Below are 23,464 nucleotides of genomic sequence, written 5' to 3'. Positions count from 1 at the left end.
TATCAGTTAAACCCTGTGTACTGATAAATCATAGGAATACATTTTCTCACACAATCTTGTTTACTTTCCACTGTGTTGATAACACAATAAACAAGAATATCAGTGTGATAAGAATTTTGATGAATTTATAAATCAAATAAATAAATAAATGATCACATGAACTAAATAACACATTAAACAAGTAATGAATTTAAATCTGTTTTTTTTATTGATAATTGAATAGAAAAGATTACATTGAAATAGAGTTTTATTTAGGGCACAAAGCCCAACAAAAATTTCTTCCACCATCTTGATTCTGAGTTTGAGGTAGATTCTTCTTCATTTTTGTTAAGCTAAAGAGCTAATTGGTAGCCAAATTTGACAGTGTATATTCCATCCGAAGTGTAATGTCAGATTTGTTGGTCAAGATGAGGAATATAACTTAGAGGAGTGTCCATGATTCGTTGGATATCAAAAGGGAGGAAAAACCTCGACAGTAGAGAAGTATTTCAGGCTCGATCTAGAGAAATTAAGTTGGAGACACACATCGAATGGTCTAAATTCAGAAATTGAAGTGCTATGAAAGTAGTCGTGCCAGGAAGCCAGCCATCCGTTGCAGCAAATATGTTTTCCCCAGTTCCAACCTTCCATCTTAGACCATTTTTTAGCAATTCTTTCCTCCAAACTATACCACTCCATGTCATAGAAGGATGAGTTCTAGGGATGACAATTATACCCGCAGGTACGGGGGTTGACTTTCGGGGGCGGGGGCGGGGGCGGTGGTGGGTATGGGTTTAAAGATTCATACCCGAGTCGGAAACAAGGCGGGGCGGGGGAATAGATACCCGCCCCGATATGATATATGTATATATTTAAGTTTTAAAATCATAACTACTACAATTAAAATAACTTCATGCTTTAGGTTTTTTATTGATTATACTCTTTTTTTTACTGCACACTATTCCACTTAAGTTTATTGTTTTACTAAGTTTTTATGATTATTTTTTTTAATTCTCTTTGAAACATCATTTTTTTTTCAAAAATATATATGTAATGGGTACCCGATGGGAATCCTTCCCCCGTCGGGTAATTCTTGCCCCGCCCCCGCTTTTATTTAAACGGGTATTGGGGCGGGTATGGGGGTGAATTTAAAAAGCGGGTATGGGGGTGGGGGAGCAATCCACGCACCCGCCCCGCCCTGTTTACATCCCTAATGAGTTTCAACCTCAGATTCCAAGAAACCTGAATTCAAGAAACACCGATGCATAAGCAGAGTACTAAGTAATGAGTTTGGATTGGAAAAAAATCATCCATGCTTGTTTTGCCAATAAAGATTGATTGAAATGAACAAAGTTGCGAAAATCCAAACCTCCTTCACATTTTGCACGACATAAAGATTTCTAATTTTTCCAATAGATATCCGTTCTTGTAGCATTCGATCCCCACCAAAATCTATTCATCATTTTTCAATTTGATCAATCAATTTTTTTGGTAGTTAGAAATAACTCATAGCATAGGTAAGAATAGATTGCACAACTGTTTTCAGAAGAATTTCCTTCCCACCAGCCGAGAATAGCTTTTCTTGCCAAGAGTTAAGCAGCTTCCAAATTCTGTCAGTGATGTTTTGGGACAATATCTTCTTATCTTTTCCAGAATACGATGGTAAGCCCAAGTATTTTTTTCATGGAGAGGTTGAATTAGCATTTGGAATATCTGATGGAATCTTGCTTTGTCAACTCTATTAGAGTTTGGAGAGAAAAATAGACTTAATTTTGCTTGATTGATTAGTTGTCCAAAAGCTTTGCAATAGAGATCAAGGGAACATTTAAGTGAAATACCAGAAATTTTTTTAGCTTTGCAGAGAATGAGGTTGTCATCCACAAATAATAATTGAGAATTAAACTTAAATATTTATGGTGTAAATTACTTTATATAATTTAATATTTGCTAACTCACATACTTTTTTTTTTTTTTTTTGGACATATGCTAACTCACATACTTGAGTTGAGAGAACATTGGAAATTGATCTTACAAACGACATGTCGTTATAATATATACACGACAGAAATTGGGCTTTTTACGTAGAGACGACCAACGATGTCGTTTATTTTAATTTCTCCAAAACACTTTTCTCATTCAGCTAAACAAATAAAAATCCCAATAAAAACTGGGAACAAGAAAACCAGAAATTAATATAAATAAAAAAAAAGAGGAAAAATCTGTAACCAAGCGAGTTTGTTTATTCTTTGACTTGTTTGGTTTGAGGAAGAAGGAGAAGATGCGGTGTCTTGGGGCGTTGGAATCGGTGAGAGTTTCTCCCTTAGCTTCCTTATCTGTTAATGGAGGCACCGGCAAAGAGGTTACTTTAGGCACTGGGCTTCACCTCCGCTACTCCACCACTCCTCTTCGTTCCTCGCTCTCTTTCACTCTCCCCAATAGCTTTTTCTTCCGAACCAAGGCGCCTTCTCAAAGAACTGTCTCCTTTTATTGCCACTCTTGTACTAACTCATTCCATCTTTTTATTGATTGATTGATTGTTGTTGTTGTTGTTGGGCAGAATAGTTGTTATGTTGAGCTATGGCGTAATTAGAATTTGAAAGATTTATGCTTTGAAATTGAAGTGTATATGATTTGGTTTATAGTATCTATACTATACATATGAGTATTTTGGGCAGATTTGTTGTTATGTTTGAAATTATGGTATTGGAATCTGAAAGCTGTGCTTTCATGGGTATGATTTAGTTCTGGGTATTTTAGGCAGATTTCCTATTCATACATTAAAATTATAATGTGATGATTAGGTCTGAAAGCTTTATTATGCTCTGATGACAATGATTTGGTTTAGGCTATAAATGAGTAATTTAGGCAGATTTATGTGCTATTCTTCTTTTTCATTTGCGGGTTTTGTTGATTGGCTCTGTCCTTTGCTTAAAATGGTTTATGGGCTACCAGAGAAATGAGATTTAACCAACAATTCTTGTGACATGTGTATATTGTGATAGTAATCACTTCTTGTTTCCTATTATCTTATGTTGATCCGATTGAAGCATAATGGGAGTTTGCTTAAAATGAGATTATAGTCCGGATAAATTAGAGAGAACAATATAGAGATTATAATAGATAGGACAATATAGGAATGTTAATTATCGTTTCTATTATGTCCTTTTACTTAAAAGGCTAAGAAAGAAATATGAATGCATATGATCACTTAGATTTTTCTTGTAGATAGAGAGTTAAGTTTTAGGAGTTTACTAATAAACAAAGAGAAGTGAATAATAATAAAAAAAGAGCGAGAGAGAGAGAGAGAGAGAGAAGTGAATAATAAAGGGTAATGGCATTCCTACACCTATAGCGGTAGGGGAATAACATACGTTTTCCATTTACTCTTATTTTTACGTGGATCTACAGATTTCTCCTGTAATAAAATTTTAGTAAGCATTTGAATGAGAATCATTACCTGCAAATGGATCCCATTTCCATTTGTAAACGTGTTAAAATCAGAACACTATCTCTTCGAAGTATTAGGTGTCCTGAGATTTGTAGGGCTAATGGTATGATTTCGTCAATTCCTAATGTGAACCATGTTATATTAAGTTTGTATTGTAACTGCTTATGTAATTTCATGTGCACTTTTGTTTTGTACTGGTTTTGTTGTTGCTTATTTCTTATTGTGCTGTCTGTTGTTTGTTGTTTCAGCATTGACTCCAGAGTTGAAGACTACACTGGACAAAGTTGTCAGTTCTCAGAAAGTGATCCTTTTTATGAAGGGAACAAAAGACTTTCCACAGTGTGGATTCTCCAACACAGTCGTTCAAATATTAAGGTCCTTAAATGTACCTTTCGAAACAATAAATATACTGGAGAATGAAATGCTGCGTCAAGGATTGAAGGAGTACTCCAGTTGGCCGACGTTCCCACAGCTTTACATCGAAGGAGAGTTTTTTGGTGGCTGCGACATCACTGTTGGTAAGTTGCTATGCCAATACTTGGTCTATGAAATGATCTTTCTACTATTATTGTCATTATGCACGAACAGCCAGAGGTATATATTGCGTTTACTAATTGAGAACATAGTTTTGGACTCTTTAAGTGGTGAAATATTAGTTAGTATATATAATTTTTCATATGGCATGAATTATCAATCAATAGAACTCAGTGTTCTCTTACCTGATATATGACCACTACACGTTTATGTTTTATCCTTACAAATGACCATTAGTTTTATTAAAAAAATAAAAAAAAGAAGACCGTTAGTTACTTGTTCATCTGGCCATGATTTTTGGGTGGTTGTATTTTATTTGAGTATATAAGCTGAATTTGTTGTTCTGATACCTTTTTAAATGAAAATATTAAATTTCCAGAGGCATACAAAAGCGGTGAATTGCAAGAACTAGTGGAGAAGGCTATGTGCTCTTGAGGCTTAAAGAGTTCAAAGGAGTCTATCAAGTTTAATTTTACGTTTATGTTGACCAATATTGTAAAATACTTTAATGATATATAATTCAGTGTGCACTTTGCCACTAAATAAAGAAAAATTGGAAATAAAAAATAAAAACTGGAAAGAAGCTGTATAGTATTTAACAGAATCTATATTTATTATGATGTATGTTGATTATAAATCTATAATATAACAACTTAAAGGATAAATCTAAAACGATAAATAAACCGTTAAGAAATGTTACAATAATGAAAGTGAAATATAATTTTTCCTTCCATTTAGTTTCTAACTTTTGATCTTTTATGTTGTAGAGTATTATAAAGACCTGAACTTAGATCTTTTCTCATTCGATTGTGTTCATCATAGTCTTTTACAAAAGCCTAAATATCAACTCTAATAGTGTGGGTTGATACTCAAACCCAAAACCCTAAACCTTACGCACGCTTGAAATACTCGGGCTTCCTCTTGTCCTCGTGCGTGCATTCGCATGTCCCCTAGGTATGTGCATGCTGGTAACTAGTAACCAACATAACTGGTTACCAAATAGTTACTAGCTGAAAATCATAAAAATTTTGAAAAATTGTATAAAATTATATTTTTCAATTTTGAATCTAAATATCAGTTCAAAATTATAAAGTTAAATAGTGTGGGTTGATACTCAAATTACTTTTGAATAATTAAGAAAGAATTTTACTAGTGAATTTCGAAATATAAAAAAGAAGAGAAGAGAAAAGGTTATGTGACAAGAGGTTTTCCAATTCTCTTCTCTTTTTTTATGTAGGCATTCAATTAGAGTTAGGTTTAGATGAGATAGGCTTAAAATAAAGATTTGAGCCGAAATCTAACGCAAGGGATGAATTAATGATAGACTTTGGAGTTAGATTTTTGTCACTTTATTTCAACTAATGAAATTAAAGTGTCTTTTCTAATTTATAGTACTCTTCTTATCTAATTATTTAAATAGCAATATTATTGTAATAATTACAAAAAAAATATGATTTAAATATAATTATTAATTAGACCCGCAAAGAGTTTTAATTAACAAACAAACTCTTGTTTCTCTTTTCTTCGCAAAATTACCCAAACTTGGTGAAAATTCTTAAATAAGACGGTCTATTTTTGAATTCTAATTGACTTAATAAATCAATTAGTCGAGTCTACAAGATGATATTGTTACAGAAAATGTAAAGACCGTGGGCCTATGTAACCAAGCTTGTAATAAGCAAATCTTGAAATTTACTGAGTAAATTCCCTAACTTATTAATTCCTCCTAACTCCATTATAGATTTAGAATTGCACTCATGATTACATTAAATGTTCTATACACCAAGTATAGATGCACCATGAATTTATCTATTGTTTCAATCACAACAATCATTGATCCTCCATAGACAGTTTACATTGTGTTAACGCAGATTTTCGTTAACTAAATTTGAGCCTCACGGTGATGATTTCACACAGAAAAAATAAAAGCTATAGTAAAGTAATATATGAACACAGGATTTTTTACGTGGTTTTGTAGTTAAAATTTTGCATAGTCCACGAGTCAATCTTATTCAGATTTCTGATTGTGTTTTTTTTTTGGCCTCTCTCGTCTGAGATTTTTCGTCCCCTTTTTTGATCTTGTATGCCACTATTTATAATTACATAGTGGGCAGTAAATTACAAAAGTTGACTGTAATCGTTACAGCAATTATTCCCTCAAATCCTGAGATTTGATTACAAATCACGCTAAGTAAATGAAGTTTTTATTTATAATTCACACAGCTGTAAGTATCCCGCTTTTATGGGGCCGAGATGAACGCACATTTAAGGATATATGGTAAGCCTTATCTCGTGGGGATGCCTCGCTAGGAGCCGGGTTAACTTTGATGGCGAGCAGTTGCTTGTCATCAGACTATCAGAGATTAATATTATTTTAACTCTGATAACTATATTTTCTGGTGTCGAGATAATCTTGCTCGCATGTATGCCATCTTACAGCGAGATAGATGCCTCGCTATTTGTCATCTTAATTCACCATACTGTTTATACTTAGTTTGTATACCATGTAATCCACGCTAAGTATTTTTATCGTTATCGTTTCTTTTTCACGCAGCGAGGTTGAAGCCTCGTCATGAACACTTGCACTCACATGGTTTCACGTCGATACATAAGTTAGCAGTTTGTACGTTTCTATCTCGCAGAAGACCATTCAGCCAGCCGAGTTATAAACATACTCTACAAATTATGTTTATAACGAGTTGTTCCATGGCAAGTGTACTTACAATTGTGTGTTTGAGCCCTTTGTTCTTCTCAGCTCAACACATGTCTTCCTCTGATGTGCTCACCGAATTTTGAGTATAATAATTGTCCCTTAAAAAGTTCTTTTTTAATAAAAAGAGCTTTTTAATGATTACAAAGGGTAGTTTCGTCATGTTCCTCTTTTTGAAAAGACGCATGTCCTCTGATTTTGGCAGTTGTGCGGTTTCGAGGTACATCAGAATTAAATGACCATTTTTCCACTTTCGCTTTGAATCATGTCTGTAGGATCAAATCTTTCTCTGATCTAACGAAGCCACTATCACGGGTATAAAGTAAGAGAAAAGGAACCACCTTTGCATCATTTTTTTCCATTTTAGAAAGTCTGAAAAAACCTTTAAACTTCTTCGTCAAGGATCACCATTAAACTTGTCCGAGGACTTGCATGTCATCTTTGTCCTTGACCTTTATTCTGCGAGTTTCTTCTGACTTCATCCTCTCGAAGCGATCCTTACTTCGTTCAAGGATTTGCAGATAGAATTACCAGTCATTGCCCCAAGCCATAACTTTAAACAGTAAGTTGCTTTCTTCTTTTTCATGTTTGTTACATTGTGGATTTGTTGCTTACTTTGTTTGTATCGTTTCCATTTCATCTGGTTTTGATAGTTTTTTTTAGGGTTTAAAATGCTTCTAGGTTCATACTAGGATTCAGGCAATATGTAGGTTGTTTTAAGATCTCCGACTCATTACCTTCTGGTTTGATAAAATTCTCTCCAGGGATTGGGACTGCTTTTTGCTTACAGCAATGTCCCACTCTAGTTCAGGAATTTATCGTCCACATGTTTTAGAGTTTGAGTTCCCTACAGAATCAGCCATCCCGTATAAACCAAACCCTTCAAAACCCACCTCTAAATTAGAGTTGAACGATGCTAGGGTTAGGGAACACGTAGTGAGAACCCAACATGAAGATATTGCTAGTCACTACAGGCATTTCTTGCAAGAAATCTCCGAAGGCAAACGCCGATTCTTGCAAGATGTGGCCTGGCCAGAACCTCCCAGCGTGTCCTTTATTCCTGTGGCAAAGCCTTTGTTTTTACCCAACGTCACAATTGCTTTTGAACCAGGTGACTTGGATTTTGAAATTATGCCTCCCAAGCCACGTACATCAAAGACTCCTCAGGATCCCAATGTCACCTTCGAGGTTGAGTTGATAGAATCAAAGGTGCAATCTATCTCAGGCTATACGGGCGAGATGCTGAAGACTTGTGGGATTGAACTTGGGCAATCATACCAAGTTAGATCAGTACGAGAGGGTGAGTTCAATTGCTACCCACTTACGCATTTTGCAAGCTGACTCCCATCTCCTACAGGATTCTCACTATTCTGAAAGTCTTGTACAAACTTCTGAACTGGGGTGTCCCACACCAGTAGAGATTGAGTATCTTTACTCAGTTAAGGTCGTTCTGTCGAGGAAGAACGCCGGAGGGGGCTTTTTCTATCTCGGTACTCATTCTAGCGAGCCTAAGATTATTATAGACTTGCCAAATAAAGTTTCCTTCAAGAACAACTTCTTCTGAACATCTGGTCCTTCCCCATCGGCACAACCACGTTTCGAAAACTCCATAAGTGATTGTTCTCTTCCTGCTCATTTACATCAATCTTTGTTTTTCATGTTTCTGACCAATGTTTTGTTTATTTTGACAGCTCTCTTGACGAGGCCTACTCCTACCCCCGAGATGGTTAGTAGGCACAAGCACCTGTTAACTCTTCCCTATGGTCTTCGGTCATGCGATTTCCTTTTGAGCAATGCTAACCTACGATCAGTGGGCCTTCTTGTTGATAAGGAATATACTTGTGATTACAAGATTCCCAAGCATTCTTCTTGGCAACAGATCACTGTTCCGACCAAAGACCAGGCCTGGGATCGCTTGGCTCAAGCACAATACCTTCAAAGCACTGCCCCTCAGGAATCCAATGAAGGAGCATCCCGAGGTAATCAATGTGGTTGGTCTCCTACTGTACTTAGGGCTGAGCGTAGTACATTAGTCACCTTTGAAGACTCCCGCCTTAATTTTTATATTTGGAATTCTCTTCTCGTGGACCGCATTGCTCATAAGTTTGACAGCTGGTACCCTAGATTCCACGTCCAGGTTAACTGTCACGAGTCATTTTATGGTATAGCTGAGCAATACGGTACTATGGAAGATAGGGCAGGTCACATAGATGCGAGCTGGGATTTAGAACCAATCGAGCCCTTTGATATATTCAAGATTACAGACTGTAGGAATTTTAGTGGATATTATGGTCCTTCTAGCCCTTCATCTAGTGATAGCTCACCTTTTAGTGATTTTGGTAAATCCCTTAGGTGGAAAATTATATTCTTCCCTTTTTCATCGGCCTTTTTAATAATTGTAACGCTTTGTCTTGTTTTTCAGACATGGGTTATGAAGATATCATGGAGCGGAAGGGGAAGAAAATGACAACCAACCCTGGAGTCCCTACTGCTGCCGAAGTGGTTCCTCCTAAGAGGCAAAGGAAAACTACCGCCCATAAGAAGAAATCTCTGGCCGAGCCCATTGATCTCGAGGTTTTTAACAACGAGATCCAAGAACAAGTTCCTCCTCCAATCGTTTCCGACTCTAATGCTCCTCGTCCTGAGGCAACTCCCGCTACCGCTTCTTCGAGCAAGGCCATTGAGACCTTGTCGGTCGCAGCAGGGGAGGCCGGGTCTGAATTTGCCCAAGCATACGGAGTTGCTTGTTGGCACAAACTTCAAAATCTTCTTCCCCATGATTGGGATTTTCTCAATCTTAGGAGTCCAAAAGAGATGCTTTAAGGAGCTTGGACTGTCACTTCATGGTACGTTGCCTTTGTTATTATAATTATATTATTCTTTTTATACCTCTTTCGTATTCATCTGTTTGCAATTCTCCAGGCTTCTTTTGCTTCTCATCGATTACTCTCTGAGCGACTTGAATACTTGGAGGGCGAGGTCCACAAGCTATTATCACAATGTAAGGTTGTGAGTAAGCACCGGGACGACGCCCAACAAGAAAATACCCGCCTTAAGCAAGAAGCCGAGAAAGTGAAAGAGGAAGCCGAGAAGGCAAAGAAGGAAGCTGAGAAGGCAAAAGAGGAAGCCGAGAAGGCAAAAGAGGAAGCCGAGAAGGTGAAGGAGGAGGCCAAGAAGACCGTCAAAGCCCAAGCCGATGAGTTTGAGAAGAAGCTTGCTGAAAAAGAAATCGGGACTGTAGAACGGTGCGATAAAGTTGGTTTTCGCACTGTATGTCGGGCCTGGATTTGGAACCCTAATATGGACACCAGCTTCTTGGAGGAGAAGGAAGAGGAAAATTTAGCTCTTTGCGAGAAGACCAGGATGGAGGAAGAAGATGGCGAGGTCGAGGAAGAAGAAGAAGAGGATCTGTCCAAGTCTCCCAGCATGTAGACTTGGTTTTTATTTATCTCTGCATTCTCTTTTGGAAAATGGCCCTTCGGCCGAGACAATAGTTTGCCCCTGGTGGCACTTTTTTTTTTTTGTAAAGACATATTTGCATGGTTGGATGGCCAACTTTGCTTTTTAATGCCTCGTACTTTTAAGTTTAAACCTTAATATGCAGATGTTTGCTTGCGTTTTGTTCACAATATAAACTATTACATGCATAAAGTTTATTAGGGGTTTCCATCGCTTGTATTTTCTTCCGACATTAAGTAGTTGATTTCCTACTTTACGCGCGAGCACCTTATCTGCCCATCCCTCAATCTGCAAGCCATCATTGATTCCACCTCGCGATCATTAGAAATGATCTTATTTTAAGCAAATTCAAATATATTTTCAATGAACTTGTCATTTTGTATATATTTTCATTGCTTACATGACTAGTTAAATTTTCTACCCACGTGTTTGGTTTAAGTATTTTCTCAAGACACTTTGATGTCTCATTTAATACTTTCCCTTAGCGCGAGCTGTTAGTATTCAGCTTTATGCGCTGGTCATAACTTTTGATTTTCCTTTCTCCTCAAATAGGTTATAAATCAAAAATTACTGTAATACCCGGAATTAAGAAATGGATTAGCAAAACCCTAACTAGATAATTATGTATAATGGAGGAATTATATTATTATATAGTTCAATATATGTGATTTATATGAATTTTAATATATTATAGACCCCGTTGGTGAGCCAGGGGCATTTTGGTAATTATGACCCGAGAAGGGTAAAATGATGAAATTAATTTAATTACGTGCTTAATAGAACTATATTATTATATAGTATGCCTGTGTTGTCTTTTCAGGTGTGTTCTGACAGGTTAGCGCGGTATAGTCACAACCGGGAATTTCGGGCCGAACCGGGTTCGGGCCCGAAATGTAAATTGAATTGATTATTTGGCATTTTATTTGATAAATGATAATCTGAAATTTATTTGAAATTAATTGAGTATTGAATGACTATTTTACCCTTGTGAGGGTGTATGTGGGTATTTAAGCCCTAAGGGCATTTTGGTCATTTGACCCCTAATTACTATGTTTGGAAAATGTGATTTTTGAGGGAAATAGATTGATAATTTTCTGGTGGCTTCACCCTCTCAACCGAACCCTCTCTCCCTCTCTAACCCTTTCTTGAACTTCAAGTGAAATTGTTGAGATATTGAGTGAATTACTTGGCTTTGAAGCTTGAAATTGGAAGGATTTTAAGCTTGGAATTGAGGTATCTTCTAGCTGAAGTGATTTAGAATTATTGCTGTGATTCTTGTTGATTTTAATTGTTGAAAAAGCATGTTTGGAATTTAGAGTTGCATGTTCTTGATGTAGGTTGAATTTTGGTGTTGAACTTTGTGGATTTTGAGTGAGAAATTGCAAGATGTGGTTTTGAGTTGTTGGTTGTGATTATTGAGTATTTTTCTAGGTCAAATCTTTGTGAATTGATTGTGTTTGCAGCTGGAATTATGAACTTGGTTAAGTTGAGCTTCTTGGGTTTGAGCTTCAATTTTATGGAGTTAAGGCATGGATTTTATGTGTTTTTATAATCTGAAATTATGAACTAAATTGTGGGATTTTGGATGCATAAATATATGTTTTTAATCCTATAATATTGTCTAGCTGCTGTAAGTGGATTAATTGTAATTTTGGTTGTGAAAAGCAAGCTTGAGTTCATGGAACTCAAGCTTGGTGCTTTAATGGCACTTTTTGATTTTTAGTGCAATTGTTGTGTTTAAGTTGTGGAATATGTTTATTATGACATATATTGATGCTCTGGAAAGTTTGGGAATGTTTGGGGATGATTTGAGTGAGTTTTGGGGGTTTAAAGATTGAGAAATTTCGTGTTCTCTGCCCAGACAACCGGAATTCCGGTTGGTTCATCCGGAATTCCGGTTGGTTCATCCGGAATTCCGGTTGGAGTTCATCGGGAAATGCTGAATTTTGTTTCGGCCATAACTTTTGACTCGGGACTCCGTTTGGGACGTTCTTTATACCGTTGGAAAGCTCTTTTCGAGCTCTATGTGATTATCTGTATTTGAAATGCCATGAATTTATTTTATGAATGTGAAATCAGGGGTTAACCCTATTTGTGAAAATCCTGGATTGTGTGACTAGGATTACCGGCACCTGGTCAGGAGCACCCGGGGATTCGGAATCTCTGCCTTTACGGGACAGCAGGTAAGACAGTAGTTGCACGTAGAGATATGCACGGTGGTGCTTATATTGAATATTATATTGGTGATAATTAGAAACCGAGATTAGGGTTATTACCCTAAAGTGAGCGGTTTAATGGCCTAGGGTTATTACCCTAGTAATTATTAATGTGTAAATGCTATGCCATGCTAAATATATTGTAATAAAGAATTATGCGCACAAGGCATAATTAAGTTAGACTCGGTAAATTAGTACCTTGAGTTTGATAGTAATGCGGTCTAGGGTTATTACCCTAGAATTTATGTGAAGGTAAGAAAGTCATGATGTACAATAATATTGCTAATCAAGTGAAAGCATGAATTAGGGTTATTAATCTCTATAAGTGATATTTTGAGCATGCAATGATATGTTATATGATAGACTATTTGGTATGTAATTTAGGGTTATTACCCTAAGATTCTATATGTGTTTTGATATCTATTGAATACATGCATATATTTCAAGAGTTATGTGCATAAGACATAACTTGGTTAGACCTAGTATATTACTAGGACAAACCACTGAAAGAACGTAATGTATGGATTACGTAAATATATATGAATAGGGTTATGCGAGCAAGGCATAACCAGGTTAAACTCGGTAATTATAATCGAGATAAACCTTACTAAGGCCTTATTGTAAATAGACGTGTGAGCGCAACACGTAGGTCTATGCTACATAGACATATATAGACGTGTGGGAGCAACACGTAGGTCTATGCTACATAGACATATATAGGCGTGTGAGCGTAACACGCAGGTCTATAGCAAATAGACAAATAGTGCAGTGGCACCAATAATTATATGATAAATATATATGTTGAGACTAAGGGTTATGCGCTCAAGGCATAACCAGGTTGGACTCGGCAACAAGAACCGAGATGAACTGATCTAAGGCCTTATTGTAAATAGACGTGTGAGAGCAACACGTGGGTCTACGCCACGTAGACATAAATAGACGTGTGAGCGCAACACGTAGGTCTACGCCACGTAGACATAAATAGGCATGTGAGCGTAACATGCAGGTCTGTGTCACACAGACAAATTTGAATAGCATTGTTGTTTATATTGTATGATGAGCATATTATTGATATGTTTTATACTGTCTTGCTGGGCTTGGCTCACGGGTGCTCTACTGTGCAGGAAAGGGTAAGTCAGTGGCTGATCAACCATGAGTTTGAGGAGCAAGATGAAGAATGTACATGTTCAAGCCATATCAGACCAAGCGGGTTAAGGGTCTATCAGTGATGAACTTTTGAATTCTATTTTGCCGTTTAGGTCGGCTAGAAATAAATGACTTGTAATAGCGTTTGTAAATATTTTTGGGATCCCAACTATTTTAAAAGTTTTAAATATATTACAAGTTTATTTTCTTTCTGTTTAATATAAAAGTTTAAATTCTGCGCTATTTTGATTAGTAATCCTGTTTAGGGGATTAGGGTTTCATAAGTATTTTGGGTAGCGTGCCTAATTATTTAGGGCGTTACAATTTGGTATCAGAGCGCCAAGGTTTTTAAACTTCCTGTAGACCGGCCGAACATGTACATTCGTCGTCAGAGATAGGCTCGACTCATGGTGCAGTAAGTATTGAGAGTAAATACTTGACTGTATGTGTGATCATCTGTTTACTGCTTTCCATTTTAGGCAGTATGCAAGCATCTAGAGTATGTATGTGTTATGTGATGCCATGCTATAAATGCTAATTGTTTATGTAAATATGTATGAGCTAAATAGATGAGTTAGGGTTTAAGGCATTAAGTGCGTAAGTGTGGTATTGGTGCTTAATTCGCTGGGGTTGTTGATTACACGGGTACTAGTAGTGGACCCTCTTTAATCATCTAGACCACAGGGCGAGTTAGTAGAGCTTGGTGTAGACCAAACCAATTCACCGCACTGCCCCCACCTCCGCGGAATCCGGGGAAATAATGCGGAGGTTGGCAATGCTAATCCTCCTGCTGAATGGCAGCAGATGTTTCAAGAAATGCGAAGTGTCATACTTCGTCAAGAAGAAGACCGGCAGCCCCTGTTGATCAAGTGTTACCACCAGCACCTGTGCCAGTGGTGGGTAACCAGGGGTTTGTTATGCCGCATTGAGACTTGGTGTTTGAGCAGTTCGTGAAGCTGAAACCTCCGACTTTTCTAGGAGGTATTGACATAATTAAGGCCAAGCAGTGGATGAAGAGAGGACTGAATGCCACAATCAGTCGGGACTTGAAGGTTACCACTTCATATGACACTTTGTACAAGAAAGTGATAGAGCTAGCCTTAATTGTTGAGGAGGCTGAATAATCTGTAATAAATGAGCAGACCGCAAAGGATGCCGTCATGACATCGAATCCGCCTGCTAGTGGTAACGTCAATAAGGGGACCGACAGTGGCAACCCTGATTACAAACGGAAGGCTGAGGCTTTCGAAGTATCAGGGAGTAATAGAAAGTATCGGGGAAATTGAGGTGACCGTCAAGGTCACAAATCCTCTTTCAAGTCATATTTTGAATGTCCAAAATGTAAGAATCACCATCAGGGTGAAAGATGGACCAAAGCTACGTAGTATATTTGATATAGATTATATAAATCGGACGTTCCAAGATTACCTGATTAGATGTGTGATCGTGTTTATCGGTGACATCTTGGTGTAATCTGAATCAGATAAAGAGCATGAATTGCATCTCAGAGCAGTTTTGCAAAGATTACGGGATCACAAGCTTTATGCTAAGTTCAAAAAGTGTGAATTCTGGTTATCTCGTGTCTCATTTTTGGGGCACATAGTGGATAAAGATGGGATCATGGTGGATCCGGTCAAAATTGAAGCTGTTCGGGATTGGCCAGTACCGAAGTCAGCTACAGAGGTCAGAAGTTTTCTGGGTTTGGCTGGTTATTATCGTCGGTTCGTTGAGGGTTTTTCAAAGTTTACTGTACCCTTAACGGAGCTGACCCGAAAGAACCAGAAGTTTGTTTGGACTGATCGGTGTGAGAAAAGTTTCCTGGAGTTAAAGCAACGCTTGATTACCGCTCCTGTGCTAACTCTTCCTTCAGATAAGGAAAAGTTTGTGGTGTATTGTGATGCCTCGAGACAGGGTCTCGACTGTGTGCTTATGCAGGCTGGGAGGGTAATAGCTTATGCTTCTCGGCAGTTAAAGGAGTACGAGCAGAGGTACCCTTCTCACGATCTAGAACTCGCAGCAGTGGTATTTGCGCTAAAGATTTGGCGGCATTACCTTTATGGCGAGAAATGTGAGATATACACTGATCATAAAAGTCTGAAATACTTCTTTACCCAGAAAGACCTGAATATGACACAGAGGCGTTGGCTAGAGTTGGTGAAGGATTATGATTGTGAGATCCTTTATCACCCTGGTAAGGCCAACGTGGTTGCTGATGCCTTAAGTAGAAAGGGTCAGAGTCAGTTAAATACGGAGAAGCAAATCTCCCAGCAGCTAGCAAATGAGATGACTCGAGCTAAGATTAAGTTGGTTGTAGGGTAATTAGCTAATATTACCCTGCAATCTACTCTTTTGGAGCGAATCAAAGAAGCACAAGTGCAAGATTCAGAATTAGTAAAAACTCGAGTTAGGGTTTCGGCTGGGAAGGCTAGTGACTCCTCAATAGATGAAACGAAAATGTTGAGATTTGGGAATCGAGTTTGCGTGCCCATGGATGAGAACATCAAGAAAGAGATCATGGATGAATCTCACACGACTCCTTATTCAGTTCATCCAGGGTCAACAAAGATGTACCAAGACCTGAAAGCCATGTTTTGGTGGCCAGGCATGAAGAATGACATCGTTGAGTATGTTGCCAAGTGCCTTACGTGTCAGCAAGTAAAAGCTGAGCACCAGCGACCTGCAGGGTTGCTACAACCGCTGAAAATACCAGAATGGAAATGGGAAGATATAGCTATGGACTTCGTGGTAGGTTTGCCTAGAACCACGAGACAATTTGACTCTGTGTGGGTCATAGTGGACAGGTTTACAAAGTCTGCTCACTTTTTACCTGTTCGGACGAATTTCTCCATTGACCAGTATGTTGAGTTGTATGTTAGAGAAATTGTTCGTCTGCATGGTGTCCCAAAGTCCATTTTGTCGGATAGAGATCCGAAGTTTACATCAAGATTCTAGAAAAGTCTGCATCGAGCTATGGGAACTCAGTTAAAGTTCAGCACAACTTTTTATCCTCAGACGGAAGGGCAATCCGAGAGGACCATTCAGATTTTAGAGGACATGCTACGGGCATGTGTGCTTGACTTTGAGGGATCATGGGTAAAGTACCTTCCCCTGATCGAGTTTTCTTATAATAACAGCTATCAGGCAACAATCGGGATGGCCCCTTATGAACTTTTATATGGAAGAAAGTGTAGATCGCCCATTCACTGGGATGAAGTGGGTGAAAGAAAGTTCTTGGGTCCCGAAGCTGTTAAAAAAAAACAAGTGAGGCAGTTGATAAGATTAGAGCGCGAATGCTCGCGGCTCAGAGTAGGCAGAAGAGTTATGCCGATCCAAAGCGCAGAGATATTGATTTTCAGGTCGGGGAAATGGTATTTCTCTGAATATCTCCGATGAAAGGCATAAAACGCTTTGGGAAGAAAGGAAAGCTTAGCCCGAGGTTCATTGGACCTTTTGAAATCCTTGAGAGGATAGGGCAAGTAGCGTACAGGTTGGCTATGCCCCCAGCGCTGGCAGCTGTACATAATGTGTTTCATGTTTCAATGTTTCGGAAGTATGTCTCAGACTCGTCCCATGTTCTGAGTTATGAAGCATTGGAACTTCAGCCGGACTTGTCATACGAAGAATAACCAGTGCAGATACTTGATAGAAGAGAGAAAGTCTTGAGAAGCAAGACAGTGGCACTGGTGAAAGTACTGTGGAAGAACAGTAAGGTAGAAGAGGCAACCTGGGAACTCGAGACGGATATGCAGCAGAAATATCCGGAGTTGTTCAGGTAAATTTCGGGACGAAATTTCTATAAGGAGGGGGTAATTGTAATACCCGGAATTAAGAAATGGATTAGCAAAACCCTAACTAGATAATTATGTATAATGGAGGAATTATATTATTATATAGTTCAATATATGTGATTTATATGAATTTTAATATATTATAGACCCCGTTGGTGAGCCAGGGGCATTTTGGTAATTATGACCCGAGAAGGGTAAAATGATGAAATTAATTTAATTACGTGCTTAATAGAACTATATTATTATATAGTATGCCTGTGTTGTCTTTTCAGGTGTGTTCTGACAGGTTAGCGCGGTATAGTCACAACCGGGAATTTCGGGCCGAACCGGGTTCGGGCCCGAAATGTAAATTGAATTGATTATTTGGCATTTTATTTGATAAATGATAATCTGAAATTTATTTGAAATTAATTGAGTATTGAATGACTATTTTACCCTTGTGAGGGTGTATGTGGGTATTTAAGCCCTAAGGGCATTTTGGTCATTTGACCCCTAATTACTATGTTTGGAAAATGTGATTTTTGAGGGAAATAGATTGATAATTTTCTGGTGGCTTCACCCTCTCAACCGAACCCTCTCTCCCTCTCTAACCCTTTCTTGAACTTCAAGTGAAATTGTTGAGATATTGAGTGAATTACTTGGCTTTGAAGCTTGAAATTGGAAGGATTTTAAGCTTGGAATTGAGGTATCTTCTAGCTGAAGTGATTTAGAATTATTGCTGTGATTCTTGTTGATTTTAATTGTTGAAAAAGCATGTTTGGAATTTAGAGTTGCATGTTCTTGATGTAGGTTGAATTTTGGTGTTGAACTTTGTGGATTTTGAGTGAGAAATTGCAAGATGTGGTTTTGAGTTGTTGGTTGTGATTACTGAGTATTTTTCTAGGTCAAATCTTTGTGAATTGATTGTGTTTGCAGCTGGAATTATGAACTTGGTTAAGTTGAGCTTCTTGGGTTTGAGCTTCAATTTTATGGAGTTAAGGCATGGATTTTATGTGTTTTTATAATCTGAAATTATGAACTAAATTGTGGGATTTTGGATGCATAAATATATGTTTTTAATCCTATAATATTGTCTAGGCTACAATAAGTGGATTAATTGTAATTTTGGTTGTGAAAAGCAAGCTTGAGTTCATGGAACTCAAGCTTGGTGCTTTAATGGCACTTTTTGATTTTTAGTGCAATTGTTGTGTTTAAGTTGTGGAATATGTTTATTATGACATATATTGATGCTCTGGAAAGTTTGGGAATGTTTGGGGATGATTTGAGTGAGTTTTGGGGGTTTAAAGATTGAGAAATTTCGTGTTCTCTGCCCAGACAACCGGAATTCCGGTTGGTTCATCCGGAATTCCGGTTGGAGTTCATCGGGAAATGCTGAATTTTGTTTCGGCCATAACTTTTGACTCGGGACTCCGTTTGGGACGTTCTTTATACCGTTGGAAAGCTCTTTTCGAGCTCTATGTGATTATCTGTATTTGAAATGCCATGAATTTATTTTATGAATGTGAAATCAGGGGTTAACCCTATTTGTGAAAATCCCGGATTGTGTGACTAGGATTACCGGCACCTGGTCAGGAGCACCCGGGGATTCGGAATCTCTGCCTTTACGGGACAGCAGGTAAGACAGTAGTTGCACGTAGAGATATGCACGGTGGTGCTTATATTGAATATTATATTGGTGATAATTAGAAACCGAGATTAGGGTTATTACCCTAAAGTGAGCGGTTTAATGGCCTAGGGTTATTACCCTAGTAATTATTAATGTGTAAATGCTATGCCATGCTAAATATATTGTAATAAAGAATTATGCGCACAAGGCATAATTAAGTTAGACTCGGTAAATTAGTACCTTGAGTTTGATAGTAATGCAGTCTAGGGTTATTACCCTAGAATTTATGTGAAGGTAAGAAAGTCATGATGTACAATAATATTGCTAATCAAGTGAAAGCATGAATTAGGGTTATTAATCTCTATAAGTGATATTTTGAGCATGCAATGATATGTTATATGATAGACTATTTGGTATGTAATTTAGGGTTATTACCCTAAGATTCTATATGTGTTTTGATATCTATTGAATACATGCATATATTTCAAGAGTTATGTGCATAAGACATAACTTGGTTAGACCTAGTATATTACTAGGATAAACCACTGAAAGAACGTAATGTATGGATTACGTAAATATATATGAATAGGGTTATGCGAGCAAGGCATAACCAGGTTAAACTCGGTAATTATAATCGAGATAAACCTTACTAAGGCCTTATTGTAAATAGACGTGTGAGCGCAACACGTAGGTCTATGCTACATAGACATATATAGACGTGTGGGAGCAACACGTAGGTCTATGCTACATAGACATATATAGGCGTGTGAGCGTAACACGCAGGTCTATAGCAAATAGACAAATAGTGCAGTGGCACCAATAATTATATGATAAATATATATGTTGAGACTAAGGGTTATGCGCTCAAGGCATAACCAGGTTGGACTCGGCAACAAGAACCGAGATGAACTGATCTAAGGCCTTATTGTAAATAGACGTGTGAGAGCAACACGTGGGTCTACGCCACGTAGACATAAATAGACGTGTGAGCGCAACACGTAGGTCTACGCCACGTAGACATAAATAGGCATGTGAGCGTAACATGCGGTGTCCGTGTCACACGGACAAATTTGAATGGCATTGTTGTTTATATTATATGATGAGCATATTATTGATATGTTTTATCTTTTGTCTTCTTTGGGCTTGGCTCACGGGTGCTCTACTGTGCAGGAAAGGGTAAGTCAGTGGCTGATCAACCATGAGTTTGAGGAGCAAGATGAAGAATGTACATGTTCAAGCCATATCAGACCAAGCGGGTTAAGGGTCTATCAGTGATGAACTTTTGAATTCTATTTTGCCGTTTAGGTCGGCTAGAAATAAATGACTTGTAATAGCGTTTGTAAATATTTTTGGGATCCCAACTATTTTAAAAGTTTTAAATATATTACAAGTTTATTTTATTTCTGTTTAATATAAAAGTTTAAATTCTGTGCTATTTTGATTAATAATCATGTTTAGGGGATTAGGGTTTCATAAGTATTTTGGGTAGCGTGCCTAATTATTTAGGGCGTTACAATTACAATTGTTTGATCCCTTTCTCGTCAGAAAGGTTTGATCAAGGCGTTATAACGATTCCGCCCCTCTTCCGTAAAAAAGGTTTGGTGAAGGAGTTATAACAGTTCGACCCCTCTTCCGTCAAAAAGGTTTGGTCGAGGCCCTTTTTCAAAGGTTTTCAAAAAAATTTATATTTTGAAACGATGGGTTTGCATTGTACTATGTATTTCCATATTAACTCTGGTAATCATACATGTATGCCACTCAAGTAATTTTAAAAGGGTTCACGCTTTGTAATTACTTGTTTAAAAGAAATGATTATTTTGTTCACAGCTGAAATTCAAAATATTTCATCAGCAATGTGATTTACAATCATTAATCTCAAAAGAACTTCCCCAGTTCAATCTCTTATTTTATCAATCCTCCAGGAGCACCTGGTTTTGATAAAACAGGTTTCGATGTTCAGGGTCAATCCCTAACATACTTCCACAATTGTTTCAATATCCAGGGTCAATCCCTGACATATCCTGGGGTTCCAGGTAAAGTAATCCTGGTTTTAACTCTGTCTTCGACTGCTACTGGTTGACGTCCAGCTTTCCACGTGACAGCTTGATATGGCAACCACAGTGAGCCAATATCTATTCAAGTCGCAATTCTTTTACAAATTTGTTTTACCGGAGTAACCACCCCTTGTATTCTTGTGAATTGCTCCCTTTTGAGATAACTAAGGTATCCTTTCCTCTTACAGAGGAGGGTTATAATCCTGGGTCGCTCGAGTTATTAGGTAGATCGAGCTGATCATGGACATCGTCCTGCCCCTTTATATATCGTTGAAAGTGTCCTTGTGATATGAGACCTTCTATCTCATCATTCAGCTGGCGACATTCTTCCGTGGTATGACCAATATCTCCATGATATTCACACCGTTTAGTTGGATCCCTTTTACGCCTCGCATGTTTCATAGATTTTGGCTCGCTAAAAACGAATTCCTGTACATGTGCAAGGTACATATTTCCCCGAGTTTCATTGAGCTCGGTATATTCAGCATAAAGGGGGATATACTTGTTGGGATTTTTCTCTTTGGGCAGCCTTTTGGGATCGTCTTTCCTCTTTGATCCTGAGGCTTCCGAATCAAGTTCTCCAACGGTTTCATGCCCCGGTTGTCTTCTAGTTTTCGTGACTTGATACCTTTTGAACTTATTCTCCAACTCTTCTATTCACGAATGGAGTGAATCCGTTTGCTTTAGACCGAGTCGTTGATGAAGGTTAGGCTTCTTCAAGTTCAGATGCTCTCGTAGATTACTCCTGTTGTGACTGCGGTAGGACCTTGCTCTTCCTCTTAAGGTTTGGTTCACCTTATTCTCCCTATATGGGTTTGTGCAAATTTCTTTCTATTGAACCTGAAGAGAGGATTGGCAATTTTTCGTCCGATATTCCAGGTATCCCAGGTTGTACCCCCAGATTTTCCTCAATTTCCTCAGGTTGCATCTCTTGAGAGTTCTAAATATATCTCTGGGTTGTCTCTTGCCCCTTGGTTTGCGAGCCGCGAGGTTTGCCTCGTGAATCTCTTCTCCCAAGGTCAGGTTGATTTTGGGTACCATTCTCATGCGCTGCCCTTACTGCGGCTATCTCACGCTCTAACTCGGCATTACGCCGGTTTGCTTCCTCCAATCGACGCCTAAGATGACAATTTTCTAATTCCACGATTGGTATGTATCTGGTTGGATCGTAGGCACCATCCTCATTGTTAGAATATTACTTGTATATTAGTTGTAAAAGAATTAGGGTAACTTATATTTAGTAGTTTCCTATTTTGTTATTGGTAGTTTCACATTTAGTCTCCTAGCTTTGTATATAAATGTGTACTATTCTATGAAATATACACACAATTCGATTCACTATTTTCTACATGGTATCAGAGCTTTATGATTCGAAATTAGGGTTCCTAAAAAAAAGATTAGGGTTTGAGTTTAGGGATCTTTTTCGAAAATCTTATTTGGAGTGCGAATTTATTCTCACCGCCCACTCAAGAGTGTTGCCCAGCCGTCGATCTACCAAACCCCAAAGTCCGGTCGCCGGATTCCTCGCGCGTGAGGCTCACGCGCCGCCTGAAGGTTCTGCGCATTTTCCCACGCGCCTGCGCGTGGAGGTGCGTGTGATGACGTCTTCGACGGCGTTCTTTACTCTATTTTTCTAAGCCCACTCGCATCTATTTAAGGTTGTAATTCGATATTTTTTTTTGCCTTCTTCGTTTTTGGTTGTTCATTCTTTGGTGTTCTTTTTGTTCCTTTTCTCTGTCAATTGTTTTTGCTTTTGAGATTATGGCAGAGATAAAATTAGATTCAAAATTAGTCGTTGTTTTTTATGTGGTTCCCGTGATGTCTAAAATCACGGACCATAAGTTGATTGGTTTGAATTATTTGGAATGGAGTTAGACGATTCGACTGTATTTGAGGAGTATTGACAAAGATGACAAACTACAGTCAACCTGGTTAGGAAGTGGCCGATTGTTGTTTACCCAAGGTCTGTCAAGCCAAGGACCCTAATACTGGGTTTTCCTGGGCTTGTAGTCTATTCATGTGATGACTCAATAGATCCCTGAGGACTCAATGGTTCTTTTTCAGGATGATGACTGATTCCTTCTTGAGGATTATTATCTTCGGTGTCATCAATTACTTTTAGGTCAGGAGGCCTTTTTTGAGCTTTTTCACAGAGGCTCTTAATGAAAGCACTAAATTGTTAACGCAGATTTTTCGTTAACTAAATTTAAGCCTCACGATGATGATTTCACACAGAATAAATAAAAGCTATAGAAAAGTAATATATGAACACAAGGTTTTTTACGTGGTTTTGTAGTTAAAATTCTCCATAATCCACGAGTCAATATTATTCAAATTTTTGATTGTGTTTTTTTTTTGGGCCTCTCTCGTCTGAGATTTTTTGTCCCCTTTTTTGATCTTGTCTGCCACTATTTATAATTACATAGTGATAATAATAATAATAATAATATGATAACAATAATAATAATAAAAAAAAGATCAGTCAAGATGAGAGTTAAGTTAGGAGATATTCTCTCCACTCTCA

General features: G+C 38.0%; 1 protein-coding gene and 2 long non-coding RNA genes across 3 annotated transcripts; all 3 read left to right on the top strand.

The window, feature by feature from the left end:
- The first annotated feature begins 1,945 nt into the window (after positions 1-1,945).
- LOC115721041 (monothiol glutaredoxin-S7, chloroplastic) lies at positions 1,946-4,534 on the top strand. Its single transcript, XM_030650272.2, has 3 exons — positions 1,946-2,477; positions 3,676-3,945; positions 4,341-4,534. Exons 1-3 carry the CDS (start codon positions 2,258-2,260, stop codon positions 4,394-4,396), a joined length of 546 nt encoding a protein of 181 aa, XP_030506132.2. The 5' UTR covers positions 1,946-2,257; the 3' UTR covers positions 4,397-4,534.
- A 6,181-nt stretch (positions 4,535-10,715) lies between these two features.
- On the top strand, positions 10,716-13,735 carry LOC133034830 (uncharacterized). The gene is made up of 2 exons (XR_009686187.1): positions 10,716-12,313; positions 13,471-13,735. It is a non-coding gene; the product is annotated as an uncharacterized LOC133034830 (long non-coding RNA).
- Positions 13,736-17,232: 3,497 nt separating this feature from the next.
- On the top strand, positions 17,233-20,286 carry LOC133034829 (uncharacterized). Its single transcript, XR_009686186.1, has 3 exons — positions 17,233-17,965; positions 18,833-18,895; positions 20,057-20,286. It is a non-coding gene; the product is annotated as an uncharacterized LOC133034829 (long non-coding RNA).
- The last annotated feature ends 3,178 nt before the right edge of the window (positions 20,287-23,464 follow it).

Source organism: Cannabis sativa, chromosome 2 (genome assembly GCF_029168945.1).
Source record: "Cannabis sativa cultivar Pink pepper isolate KNU-18-1 chromosome 2, ASM2916894v1, whole genome shotgun sequence".
Taxonomy (NCBI): Eukaryota; Viridiplantae; Streptophyta; class Magnoliopsida; order Rosales; family Cannabaceae; genus Cannabis; species Cannabis sativa.
The sequence above is the reverse complement of the archived record's forward strand: the minus strand, read 5'-3'. Positions and strand labels throughout refer to the sequence as shown.